Here is a 13,961-nt window from a genome sequence, read left to right as displayed (position 1 = left end):
GAAAATCTTCAAGAGCAGAGCTTGGACAGGTTTTCAAGCTTCACTTTAATCTGGTCTACAAATGTAGTGCAATATAAGCTGAGCAGAGACCATACATTTTGCTTACGCATATTCCACACAGTCAGTTGTAAAAATGTGTAAAAAAGACACTTTATAAATTTGTGGTTTCAGTCTCAGCTCAGAGCTGCAAACCCTGTCTCCACACACAGGAGAATGAAGAAGTGTAGAGAGACTCTCTGACCTGTTCACTTTCCAGTCACTTGTCTTTTATAACTCACAAGTAACCCAGCCCCATGCAGGAGCTTCAGCTCCTACTGGAGGAGAGGGATACCATCACTGACAGCACCATGTGCCTGTAGGCACCCAGGAAGTCACTTGGGTCGCTGGTTGGCCAAGAGCCAGGAGAGACCTGGCTGACTAATCCCTACCCTACCTCTGGGGACAGTTGTTCGGTCACTGCTTGGGGAATCCTGGTTAAAGTCAGCGAGTGGCATGACCAGGCTCAAACCCGGGACCTTAGAGCTCAGCCTGCTCTTGAGCTAGTGCTTTAACTCATCGTTCATGAAGTTAATAATATTCAAATGTGAATGGAAACCACACACAGATTTTAAATACCTGAAAACTGTACAGCTGTCATTTATAACTTGGTGCATGAATACACATAAAATGAATGGCATTAAATATGTTAAAACATTAATACATTTGTAGACATACAGTAAACACTGACGGTCTCCATCTCCAAAAATTGTATTCTCCATTTAGTAATTTAAGAGCGGTGGCACTGTGGCTAAGGATCTGCACCTGTGGCTAGAAAGTTGCAAGTTCAAATCCCACAGCCGGCACAGGAATCCTACTCTATTGGGCCCCTGAGCAAGGCCCTTAACCCCAACTGCTTTGGGGGTGCCGTATAAATGGCTGACCTTGTGCCCTGCCCCTAAGCTTCTCTCTCCCTGCCTGTGTGTCTCATGGAGAGCAAGCTGGGGTATGTGAAAAGACAAATTCCTAATGCAAGAAATTGTATACGGCTAAAAAAGTGATCTAATCTTATCTTAAGTGTAATGTGTTTATTAAACACATAACTGCAAGTGAGGAACCTTTTCTAGTTCATTAAACTAGTTAGTTAATAGTTTTCTAGTTCATTAAGATATTTCAGAAAAAGGGTATGGACAATTATTTTATATATACAGTACAGTATATACTGCTCCATGGATGGAGTTCCATGGGTTTCTAAGCAGGATCTATCATTTTCAAATGAACGTGGTATTTGATATACTTTGTAAATTAGTAAATACCACTGTTGAAGATGGTGAAGAAGGTGAAGATTTTCTAAGTATTCCATTTTCAAACATAAACATAAAATTACCAAATTCCAGTTCTGTATTGCTTTTTGTTAAAAATAACAGGTATAGTCTTGGCATTGCACTACACTTCTGAATCATCAGTACAATGCCATACCAATACCATACATTTATCAGCATATTTGCATTGAGTTTAACTTTTTAGGGAGCAGAGAGCCCATCTATCCAGGAGCAGGCTGTGTATTATCAGATTTCAGCATCTGAGATTGAGATCAAACAGAGCATCAAGGAGTTGCAAAGCAGTGCCTGCATTTCAGAGTCCACATTTTGTTTCGCATTTTAGCATTAAGAACACACAGATTCTGTCTCCCTCTGCTGTTAGACTCGTGAACTACACAACACACAGCATCTGGAAGCTTTCCGCAGGCTTTCTGTTCATGGGCATTGCTCTCAAGTGGCGCTCCCGTTTCACCTTTAGACAAGTCCCTTGCGCATTTGTTTAGGGTCCATCCAGGCAGACTCAGGAGACAGGCCTGATTAAATTCTAATCAGAGTCTTTAGATAACCCAGAGGAGACATAGTGCTGTGATACGTTTTTGTGTGTTCCTGACGTTACGTCTTTCAGAGAAGTGCGCAGACACCTGACCTGGATTCGCTATTTATTCCTGCGGCCGACTCCTTCCTGCTGGGATCATTGAGCTCGTCAAACAGTCCCGTTTCTATCATTTCCTCCTGCCAGGGGATTGAAACTGCCCCAGTGGCAAACCTCTTGAAGAACTTCTTATCCTTGTCGTCAAACTCTATCCCCCGGATTTCGGAGAAGTCTGCAATGTCTCCGATCTCCTTTGCGTACACAACAGAGGGGTCTGGCACAAAGGGCGGGTCAATGAGCCCAGCTTCCAGACGCTGGAAGACAATAGACTTAAACCATGCGTGCTTCCTTGGATCATCATGTGTCCCTCTGAAGAATAAAATAAATCAAGAATTTATTCACAGATGTTTTGCATTGTTCACTGCGAAAGAGATAACGTATTGTCACTTGAAAGAGAAAACGAAAAACTTCACAATTTGTGAATCTCGTTCAGAAATTCAGTTTGATTGTTTTGTGATTGCACCACACACGAAGAGAATCTTCACTAATCTTTACGCCTCTTGACCCACACTGCACTACAGATTACAGAAGTTTCAGAGTCAAGAAATTGCAACTGATTTAAGATACTTTATAAAATAATTTCCTAACACTTATTGTAAGTATGAGTTGCCTGGCTTGTATTCAAGTATTATAAAGTATACCTACAGGTGTAGTATACCTGGCTTTCTGTAAAACCAGGAGCACTATGATGTCTGAATTCAGCTTATTTAAAATAAAGCTTAGTGCAGAAGGACAGTCATGCATATTTGAGAATGGAGCATTACCACTTTAATTCTTTCAGTGTTTTAAAGTAATTGATAGGTGGGAAATCAAAAAAATGTTAATTGGTTCTAAGAATTGACTTTTTAACAGTTTAGGGTTGCCTTGCTTCAGACGCTGGGAGAGAAAGGGAGGAAGAGGAGTTGCTACTGCTACTTTGGCCTGAGGAAGATTGGAGGCAGAAAACAAAGATGCCCCCAGTCTTGAAGAGGGGCATGAGAAGAAGGAGGAGAAGTTGCCACCCCCCTGCAAGAGGATGATGCCGAGGTACTGTATGACTGTTGCTCCAGTGAGGGGAGCCCTGCTGCAGCTACACCACTACACCAGCAGGGGGAGCACAGGCTGAAAGAATGAGTGAGAGCGAGTGGGAGCTGCCGCCAGCGTTCACATTCCACGTCACAGAGAGGGGCTCCCAGCTTCAGGGAAACGGGGTGAGCTGGCCACAGTGAGCATAAGAACGGGTTCAAACAAGAGGATGATGCCACTGGCCCATTATGCCCATTTGGTAGTTAGAGGTGAACTGATTCAAGGATCTCTTCCAGCCATTTCTTCAACAACATTGGCCTTCAACAGCATGTCTGCGTAGTTTGTTCCAGACTCCCACACCCCAACCCTTCAGTTAAAGAAGTGCCTCCTTTTTCTAGGTTTAAAAAGCACTTCCACATAGTTTCCACTTGTGGGCGTAAGCCAGGTTTAAGGTTGACATGCTTCTGGTTAGGGTACCTGGTGCAGCTCTTGGACATCACTGTCTTCAAGCTAGGGGATTTCAGATAGTTCCAACTTCAGGTTCTGGCCTCCTCATGTTCCATCAAAGCCTACAGTCTTCCTCCTCTTGCTCAAGCCAGGGTGGCAGAAGCAACTCCTCATCCTCAGGAACACAGTGGGAACAAGCTCTCCCATCTTCTCCCACTCCCCTACTCCTCCTTCCCCAATTGCAATACACGTACCTTCACCCAAGACAAGCTGGTATCTGGGCAGCTCTAAATGGCAAATTACTTACCAGAAGCACTAAAAGACAGCATACAGTATGTGTAAAATGTAATGTAAAAAAGTAAGCCCCTCTACATACGTAAGTATTGCCCTATAAAGTTGGAAAAAAATCAATAACTAAATATTAAGAGCTACGTCCCCACTCAATACTTTTCAGAGAGTGGGTCAAATACTTCTGCTATTCAATCTGCTTTAGAGGTTAGTGAGTTTTTATATGAAAACCACATAATCTTCATCATCTTAAAGAGTAATTTCTTTTTTTTTCAGCCACATAAAATTTGAATTGCACATATGCACATATCAGATGGTTAAGTAAACTTAGGAAAACACCCATTTTGGCTCCAGGGCACATACCTGCATCCTAAGCGGTCCTCAATTTTCTTCATTAGAAACTGTTTACATATGTCCTTGGTGAGCTCATCGAACTTGGGGTGGTCATACTTCACCTCCTCCTCCAGGGTCCTCCTCTTGACTTCGTCCTTGTTCATTTTCTCCTTGAAGTCTTTAAAAGGAGTCCGGCCTGCCACCATCTCATAAATACTGCAGCCCAGGGCGAACCAGTCCACAGAATAGGTGTAATCTTCTTCCTTCAGGATCTCTGGGGCCATATATCCATTGGTGCCAGCCTACTCCATTAAAAATAAAGAGGAAGTTGTGTAAAAATAAAAAAAGATTAGGGCATTTTATTTGCTGGGTGCCTTTCAGCTTGTGCATCTTTCATTATTGAGGACTTTGTTCAAGAGATTACTGAGAATTACATACTGTACATACTGGATGGATACGTTCTGTCATGATAACAAATGTAAAACAGAAGGACCATCAATATAGCTCCGTGGGGTTCTTGTGTAGAGACTGGCCAAGTGTGCCAGAGCTGTGGTACTGTAGTGAATGGGGAATGAACCATGTCACTGTAGCTTTGGCAAGCAAGTAGTCTGCTTTGACAAAGCAGAAACAGATATATCTCTTCCCTCTACCTGGGGTTCAGACCCAGCCAAGGACTGCAATGTCCTCACTTTCCACTGTGTGTGGTGTCATTTGGGCTCACTGATTGGTCACATCTGGGGATTGGCAAAAGAGCTCCAATTTCCAACAGTGAGTGCATCAGATTCTCCTAGAGGGATTCCTGTCTGTTTGAGCCCATCTTCATCCGTCTAAAGAGAGCAGCACGTCTACAGAAGATGACGCCGCAAAGTGCTGTTAAGGGCCTTATTACTTCACCATGACTCAAATTTATATTTCATCAGAGAAAATCTAAATTGCTTTAGGATTTAATTAAAGAAATGTAACTGGTTTGAGTTAGACTAACTACAATGAAGGTCCTGCTTTTACGATTATCTGATTGAAACAGATTTAGGCAATGCCTGCTAAAGAAGATTATGTTCACAAAGCCAGCAATGTCGTACTTGCTTGGCTTGGGCTATAGGAGAGCATTAGATAATTAGATTAACTGTCAAAAACATTGTTTCCTTTTCAGTGTTCTAACCATAATGACACAGCTGGTGAGGGGTGTAGTCTGTTGATTACGTGAATGTGTGAAGCAGAAGTGCTTGTACTTCTACTGTATATGTTTATGTTCAATAGCAATTTAATTATCCTGAAGAAAGTAATCTCATGTAATTTACTAAAGCACATTCCTGTCGAGCAGCTTCATCCTTTATCTGTGTGGCAGCCCAGAAAACCACGGTAAAGTAGCTCTTCAGGTACTAATGCTGTGGGAGTATACAGTACATTTGTCAGTTTTAATTTGTATCAGTTAATGTACAGTATGGCAGGGCAATACCATTCACTAATGAAATAAAAATTCTAGTTCCTCTAGGGATGGAAAGATGGTTTAGTAGGTTTAATCTGTATCCTTTTCCAGTTAACACAAGAGCAGCACAATCAGATTACGTTTTAGCAGTTTTATCTTCAAAATCACAATTTACTGTAAAACAAAAACATTCAGCTTCATCACCAAACTATGTTTAGGCTATAGCCTCATTTGAAAATGAAAATATGTAAGAGTGAAATATTGCATTAAAAGTGAAATATATATAAGGGCTTAAGCCTATAAATAGAATGAAAAATAAGTAAGCACACATCTGTTGTGTAATGAAGTGCCCATTAGTAAGGCCCTCAGTGAGGACAAATCCTTTGGCATTAAGAGTAAAGTAGATTGATACTGATGACTGTCGGAGTGAGTGAAGCCTGCTCTCTACTTACCTTCTGATTGATTGATTTTCCTTCTTTAATTTCCACTGCCAGACCTAAATCAGATAATCTGCACTGGCCGTTGTCATCCAAGAGCACGTTTTCTGGTTTCATATCCCTGTACACGATGTTTATGGAGTGAAGGTGCAGGATCCCACAGGTTATCTGGGCTGTGTAGTAGATGGCTCGGTTCATCTCTATGCCTCTCTCTCCGATATTGTAGATGTGGTATTTCAGATCCCCTCCATTCATAAGACTCATCACTAGACACAGGTGGCTTTTGGTTTCATACGCGTACGCCAGTTTGACAATGAAGAGGCTGTTGACTTTCTCCAGAATCTCCTTCTCTAGAAGTGCCATCTTCTCCCCCTTTTTCTTTTTCAGCCTTTTCTTGTCCAGTTTCTTACAGGCATACATTTGCCCTGACACTTTGACCTGAATAGCACAGACCTGCAGAAGAAAGAAAAAGAAACGTGGTCCCAACATCAGGAGTATTTATTTCCTGAAATACAGTAGCCCTTTTATTTCAGGTTACATTATAATTAGTATCTTCTTTCTATGTTTTGGCATTTAACAAAAATCTATTGTTGCCAATGAGTATCATAAATGGAAATTTCTCCACTACCCAAGGGGATACATTTAGGACTCACTGGCTGTGAAACATGCAATCTGTAGAAAATTTGTCATTTGTAAGAAACATCAGACCAGAATTTCATATTGCAGATAGTGCAAGGTGTAAAGTACAGCGGATAACAAAGATAGACCATCATTACCTCACCAAAACCACCTTTTCCCAGAATCCTAAACTCATAGAAGTATTTCTCTGTGATGGGCTGGCGTTCAAACACTTTCCACCGCAGAAACCTTTCAAAGAAGGGGCTGTTTTGATATTCGTCAAATGCTTTTCCCTTGAGGAAGTTTCTTGTCTCCTCTTTGGCCTTTTCCATGACTTCTTCAAAATCTTTCTCGGTGACGTTTTTGCACTTCTCGGCCAACTCTGCACACAGGTAGGCAATGAAGTTTTTGGAGTCTGGCTTAAGGAAGCTGGTGGTGATGTTTTGGCGGAGGTTGTCTTTGGAGGTGCTCTCTGCCAGATCCCAGTTATTGAGCTCATCCAAGAAATCGATAGCCACCTGGTACTCAGGAACGGTTGCTGTAAACTGCCGGAATAACTTTTTCCCTATGGGTTGCTGCTCACACAGGTTTTCAAAATTAATCTCAGTCTTCTGCCGCAGCTCCACACACTGCTCGGGCTTGGGAAGAGACAGGCTCCTCCGCCTTTTTTGCATCTCCTTTGTGTCACCATCCCCACTTTTCCGGGCTTGCAGGTAAGCAGTGTTGGCTATCAAGTTATCTAGTCCTCCCATGTCACACATTTTGGCTGCTTTTGATTGTACTCTCCTTAGCAAGCTAAAATGCACTGTGCTGTATATCTCTGTCAGAGTCCTGGGGCGACTATGCTGATCTGAAGCTTGGTGGGAGAGAAAGAGTTGCTTTAGCTCTCAAGTAATTACTCATTTAGTATTAAATACCTCAGAAGGATTTTCGTTAAGTATCTTTAGGTATGCTATTCATGGAAAGGAACTTATAAGAGGTTTCTCCACTAAGGAGCTTTCAACTTTCTATGTTTAGTGGGCAGCTGAGCACCATCAAATTTGAATATAGCGTAAAAGATAGATTCATTTGTCCAAATCTCCAAACATGAACAGAGTGAGATCATAAAAGCACTGGTGGGTTCCTCTGTAAAAGCTGATCATATCTATAGGTCATCCTTGACCATGTTTGTTTGACCACTTTTGGAGATCATATTGATTAAATTAAACCATCTGCACTGTGCTACTAATCCCTGAGCCAAAACCCTAGGGGGTCAAATTCCTTTTTTCTCTACAAATCTAGATTGCACTAAAATATTTAAGTGCAATGGGGAATATTGATCAATGATTTACAATTGCAGGTGGCATGATGGTACAATGGTTGGAATGGCAATCACACAGCACAGGAGCTCTGAGCTCAATTCTGGGCTGGGGATGCTATCTGCATATGTACTGTATAGTCTGTATGAACTTCCCGTGTTTGTGTCCATTTGCTCTGCATGCTCAGGTTTCCTCCCACAGTCCAAACATATACTGGGAGGTTAGTTCACTTTTGGTGTGAATGCATGCATGTATGTCTGCCTGGCAATGGACTGGCGTCCTGTCCAGGGTGTATCTTGCCTTGTGCCCGTTGCTTGCCAGGATAGACTCCGGCTTTATCGGCTTTTTGAAATGAAGTGGTTAGAAAATGGCTGAATTTACAATTGCAGTTAGAAAAACTGAAAAACGTAATCTTAAACAACATTAATCTAAAATAATTACTAAAAATGCACTGCTTGTTTATGACACAAACCTACCATTGTTATTTAAAAATATAGAGCACTGGTTTATACTCACGAATCATATTGAAGACTATTATGATCCATAATGTCATAGAAATAGAGTCTGCAGAACTGATAATTAAAACTCTTTAAACCATATTTTTTTAACAAAAGAAATAATTGTGAAATACCTTTTAGCACAAGGCATGCCAAAAGCTGTGTCTGCAATGGTTTATAAAGAACAAGGAAATTCTAAATGCACATAAAACAATGTACTGTATATAGAAAAAACTTTTTTAATTGAAATCTACAATGAAGTAAGAGAATTCGAGTGACCTCCCACAGGACTTAATGTAGTGAAAATAAAAAATTAAATGCATTTAGTAAATACATTTGTGGGTGGCAAAGTGTCGCAGTGGTTAGCATTTCTGCCTCACAGTGCAGTGGCCCTGGGTTCAATTCAGGACTTGTTGTAGAGTTTGTATGTTCTCCCTGTGTTTTCGTGGGTTTCCTATGGGTGCTCTGGTTTCCTCCCACAGCCAAAAAACGAACTGGTAGGTAATTTAGCTTCTGGAAAAACTGGCCCTCGTGTTTGTGTTGGTGCCCTGTGATGGACTGGTGTCTTGCCCAGGGTGTACCATGCCTTTTGCCCATTGCTGGCCAGGATAGGCTCAAGCTCCCCTGCAACCCTGAATTGGATAAAGTGGTTAGAAAATAGTTGGATGTTCACTTTTGACTGGCTGAATCTTAGATGTAGCAAACCTGAACCCTAGCTATGAGATTTCAAAATGAGGCACATGGTACAAAACAAACAAACCTTCACTTTTTCAGAATTGCGTGGAAGACAGACAAAAACATACCCAGGGGAGTGAATGATAAAAAACAGTAAAAATATCTATATCACATGAGTGTAAGAGGCAGCCAGCTTCTATGCACGTGCCCAGCTGTGGTGGGTATATTATGCGGAATACAGATGAATTGAATCAATTCATTACAATCAGCTTTCAAAATAAACTTGTGTAAACATGGTGAAACATTTGCCTGCCATCCTCCAGGATTTGGATTTCTGCCCTGCCCTTCTCACAATGCCTCCTCACAATGCTGCTTATGCACACAAATCTATCAATTAGAAAACATCATTAAGCATTTGGGAAAGAGACAAGGTCAGGGTCATAAGTAATCATGAGAGTCCACATTAAGCATCTACCCAGATGTGTCCCAAACCAATCCATCCAGCTCCCAATCAATAATATCAAGTCTAAACAATCCTATGCACTGTACTATTTTCTCGTTGGAAATATAAAGACATACATGACAAATGTAGTAAAAAAATAAGCAACCCCCTAAATTTATTACAGATTTGCAGTAGTGACTATTGAAATATGCAGATCTAGCTATGAAAAGTGACCAAAAAACACCAAGAAGTGATTTTGCTAATTAAATCAGAAGTATTTCCTCCTTTAAAAATGTTTAATTAGACATGGAGAAGACTGACTGCCTTTGAAAGAAAGTGCTTAACACTGTTATATCTTAACTATGAACTTTTCATTGGAGCTTTGCTGTCCTTTTCATTATTTCAATATTCTTAACCACTGAATACTTTGATAATCAGAGAGGTATAGTTCATGGGTTATGTTTTCATCACCCGTTCATATATTTTTTGTGTTTTATATTTAAAATCCAAAGTCATTGTGCATAGCAGAAGGTCAATTTGCACAAAACCATTTCAGACTTAGGTGTTCCTGCAATTTTATTGTGTGGAACACCTGAGCCCTGGGTATCGTCATTCTGCATCAGGGGGTGTCTCAGAGAAATAGGCAGTTCTGCTACAAATCTGCCTCCATAGTTACTCTGGAATGCAGTGGTGTTCCTCCAAAAATGGCAGTGAAAATGAACAGGCTGCAGCTTGTGAGAGCTATATTTCTTAGGGTACACATCATCCTTGGTTAGACCGTGTTTTTTTTTTCTTTATTCATCTGTTTGTAACTCCTTTGAGAAGATAATGCAATGTAGCGGTCATACTGGAAGATTGTGAGAACTCCTAACATAACCTAAACACAATACAGCAAGGGTCCCTCAACCTGTTGAGAAATACAATCCTGGTTTTCTACCCCTTATAAAACGATAAACCAATGCGAACCTGTTTAACCCTTCTCTTTACGTCCTTAAGCTGTTAATGATTTAAGCAGGCCCTAGAAAACCTGTTCCACTGTATCCTTTGAGACCCCTGCACTACAATCACTGATAACAACAAGGAGGAGAGTCTGTCTGGTTTGCCATGGTTTTCTATTTTTGCTCCTATTGAATCGGCAAAGCAGACCACCAACAAAGTTTTATACTTAGTTGCTGAATGGTTGGCAAGCTGACATCAACACAGTGCACTAAGAGTCCTCACTCGAATGATGCCTAATGCATCACTTTTTTGTTTGTTCCGGACTGTAGTAACAATGAATGCTTTGGGGCTCCCCAATCACTTTAACCCCAGTCTCTGCAATTGCCAGTACTCAACATGACACTGAATTCAATCTAATGAAGGAGCTCACTTGTACAAATGGACCCTGGTTTGAAAATCCACACACGTACACAACCTACATCGGAGTGAAAGGTCCAGGCAGCATCAAGGCATCCTTTTATGTTTTAGGTACTGGATCACTTTTCCCAGTTACTCTACTCGGTCTCCTAAACAAGAACAGGCTGTACATAATCTTCACCTGTAAAATACCAATATTCACCAATGTAACCATACGGAAATTCTACTCAAAGGCTTGACCTTGATCTTCCTGTGAAACATTGGTAGAATGAATTTCTTTAGAATCAGATTGACCGCATTACTTTTATAAACTGCAATAACACCACATCTTCTTGAACAGTACTGACCACAGTGCTTTTTTTAGTCTCAAGGCACTCATTCATTTCATTTGTTATATTTAACCATCTGCTAACTAGGTCTCCTTCTGATCTGTAAAAAACCTAAGCAATGACTTAGTTTGGCCTCGAGTTTGACCATTATATTGTGAATGTAAACTAATGTACACTGCATGCAATAATTAATGTACTAGTGGGGTGGAAACATTCACAGTCCTGAGAAGTCTTAGCAGCAAATGATGAATGTGTGACCTTTAGAACTCGTGGTACACAATGTGTATTAGTGGTGAACTGACATGCACCATGCTTCTCTGTCACAATCCTCTTATGTAACAGTGTCTTTTTTCTCTGTCCATATAGCCAGCTCTGGGGGAGCAGCACGTATCTGCCTGAGCTGCACTACCGAGACGCTGGGTGTCAAAGGCAGACACTTTACTATAATAGTGTCGCGATTTGTGTTTTGGACCCTTGAAAGGTTCTGTCCTTTACTCTGTTTAAAAAGCACTGGCCCTGTGCACTGCAGCCACAGTAATCTGCAATCCTGCTCATTTACTGAAACATCCAACAAAGTAGAAAACACATAAGTAGTATTAGCAGTAAATCGAGTGTATTGGTAGTATCCACATCCCCCAAAAGTCAGAATTCTTTAAACAGGTTTGTGTGACCTTAACTTTGAACTTTCTAGTGTTTTAGCATTTTTTTCTACGATATCTAGAAAAATGATTGTTTATTAAATGGTTTATTGTCAGTACGTATCTATGATAGGTTTATAAGAAAATCCATATATAACAACCGAAACATTTTTTGGACAAACATAAATGGCTATTTCATTTGTCTTTTAGTTCAATTGTTTAAACAAATATTAAAAACATTTTTGAAGAAACAACTCTGGTCATATCTTGAATTAAGAAAACGGCATAATAAATATTTTTACATGATTAAAACCATTATCATTTTATGTTATACAGAATATTGTATAGTAAAGGAGAGAATCGTTTTAATTGGTGACATAAGTGTTTTATCGGGTACAGATAATAGCAGACTCAAGTGAAAGGCCATTGATGTTCCAGTAGGTAAGTGTTTTTGTATGATATAAAGATAGTTATCAACTATCCTGTCTTTTGTCTGTTTCCCACCAAGGAAAGAGAAATACTACTTTTAACAAGCAGCTCCAACCTTATTGATGAGGTTAGAATTTATTTCCGTATAGGCTATTTCAAAGTTATTCTCGTACGAAAGTGTTATGGTTAGCCTAATGTGCAGGTTACACAAGTAAGCAAAGTGGAAAACGATTGGCTGACAATTCTGGCTGCGGACCTGTGGGCTAGGACAGTGAGCACTGTACTTGTTTAGTAGTCTTAACCTGCTGCCAATATTAACACATCTAAACTTGTCTTGTCCTGGTATTCAGAAGTGTGCCGACGCGGCTGTGCTTATCCTGGTTTGGTCCTGAGTCTACTCTCCCGATTTAAATGCAATGGTTGTTTTAATTTGCTTTAAGGGCCTTTAGCCCTCCTTTTAATACCAACTCCAAAGCTAAATTGCCAGCAGTGATAAATACTGTTGACAGCCTGTCGGAAAGAATTAAATGCAGCCCTGTGTGGTGTCATCAGAAACGATGATAAAGAGAAAACAGGAGCCATACAAGAAAGTCTTCCCTGATTCATTTTTAAAAAGTGCTGAGGGTGGTCAGACTGGAAGAGAAAGACATCAAGCATGCCCTCGGCTGTGATATATAAAAACAGCTTTTACACAGGTTGTGCAAAGTGGTCAAGATACGTAGAAGAAGTTTCTCTACAAGCCAGACTCAGATATTAAACTAAGCATGGCTGTCTGACAGGGGTGTTTGCTGTATCAGGTAAGTGAAATGAAGAGCAAATGAGAGCAGAAGATGTGCCTTCTTTGCCTTGTTGCACAGTTTGCAATTACTCAACACATTAAAAGAAGTATTCTCAAAAGATGAAAGGCAGAAAAAATGATTGTACACAGGTGGCTTTTGCCCTTATGATTTATCTTTTTTCTGAAATGAAGATGGTGTTTTTTGCAATAGCTGCCTAATTGTTTTTTCATTTTTTTTTGTCGGGCCAAAGATTCTCACGGGCAACTTAACACGCGACGCGACCCCCAGTTACAGAAAAAATGTGCCATCATCATTAGCTGTAGTGCTACTAACAGCAAGTGTGTTCACATTTCAAGGAACAAGTGGAGTTTTATTCCATGCTGAAAAGAGAAGAAAAGAAACTCAATGTTTCGGCTTTGAAGTCTTCACACCCGAAGAAGGCCCACAGCCGAAACGTTGTGTTTTAGTAAGTAAAGTAAACAACTTTACTTGTTCGTAGTCAATACTGAATACATGCAGTGAGCATTTCTGTCAGTCTCTCACTAGGACAGTAGAAACTTTGCACCCATGAGCGTGCTAAACTATTTTATCCTAGACAGAATAGTGTAACAAGCAAGGAAAGAAGACAAAAATTAAGGCTTCAGATTAATAAGCGTACATATTTATATGTTTTGCACAATCCATGGTGATAATGAATCCATTATCCTGGGTGAATTACAATATAGAACGTTTAGGTGAATTATATGTACATGGCACAGTTGTGCAGGTACAATAGGATTAAAAAAAGATAATCAAGTGGGCAGCACAAACTGGGCGAGAGCTTCACAAACAAAATGAAACGGCAAGAACACCACCAGTGAAGAGTCTGGATAGGGAGCAGTGGTGTACATGCTGTACGCTTATGTGTAAATAACTCTTACCATGAGTAGGCACAATCAGTAAGTTACAGGCAGGCAGGATGTAGGCGAGTGCTGAGGCATCAGTTACTTTCGAAACAGTCTTGATTAGCAGAAG

General features: G+C 40.5%; 1 protein-coding gene across 1 annotated transcript; it reads right to left on the bottom strand.

Annotated features, from left to right (window-relative positions):
* Window positions 1–26: 26 nt before the first annotated feature.
* On the bottom strand, window positions 27–7,490 carry grk7a (G protein-coupled receptor kinase 7a). The gene is made up of 4 exons (XM_088613373.1): window positions 6,663–7,490; window positions 5,902–6,339; window positions 4,054–4,325; window positions 27–2,259 (listed from the first exon to the last, which is right to left on the bottom strand). Exons 1-4 carry the CDS (start codon window positions 7,263–7,265, stop codon window positions 1,920–1,922), a joined length of 1,653 nt encoding a protein of 550 aa, XP_088469499.1. The 5' UTR covers window positions 7,266–7,490; the 3' UTR covers window positions 27–1,919.
* Window positions 7,491–13,961: the final 6,471 nt, after the last annotated feature.

The sequence above is a fragment of the Lepisosteus platostomus genome, chromosome 2 (genome assembly GCF_059453375.1).
Source record: "Lepisosteus platostomus isolate fLepPlt1 chromosome 2, fLepPlt1.hap1, whole genome shotgun sequence".
NCBI classification, from domain to species: Eukaryota; Metazoa; Chordata; class Actinopteri; order Semionotiformes; family Lepisosteidae; genus Lepisosteus; species Lepisosteus platostomus.
The sequence above is the reverse complement of the archived record's forward strand: the minus strand, read 5'-3'. Positions and strand labels throughout refer to the sequence as shown.

Excerpts from the sequence above, each read along its gene's own strand:
- grk7a (XM_088613373.1), bottom strand. The coding sequence starts at position 7,265 with ATGTGTGACATGGGAGGACTAGATAACTTGATAGCCAACACTGCTTAC. Across the intron at positions 4,326-5,901 it reads GAAAATCAATCAATCAGAAG|GCTGGCACCAATGGATATAT; the intron begins GTAAGTAGAGAG and ends TTAATGGAGTAG. Across the intron at positions 2,260-4,053 it reads GAGGACCGCTTAGGATGCAG|AGGGACACATGATGATCCAA; the intron begins GTATGTGCCCTG and ends TTTATTCTTCAG.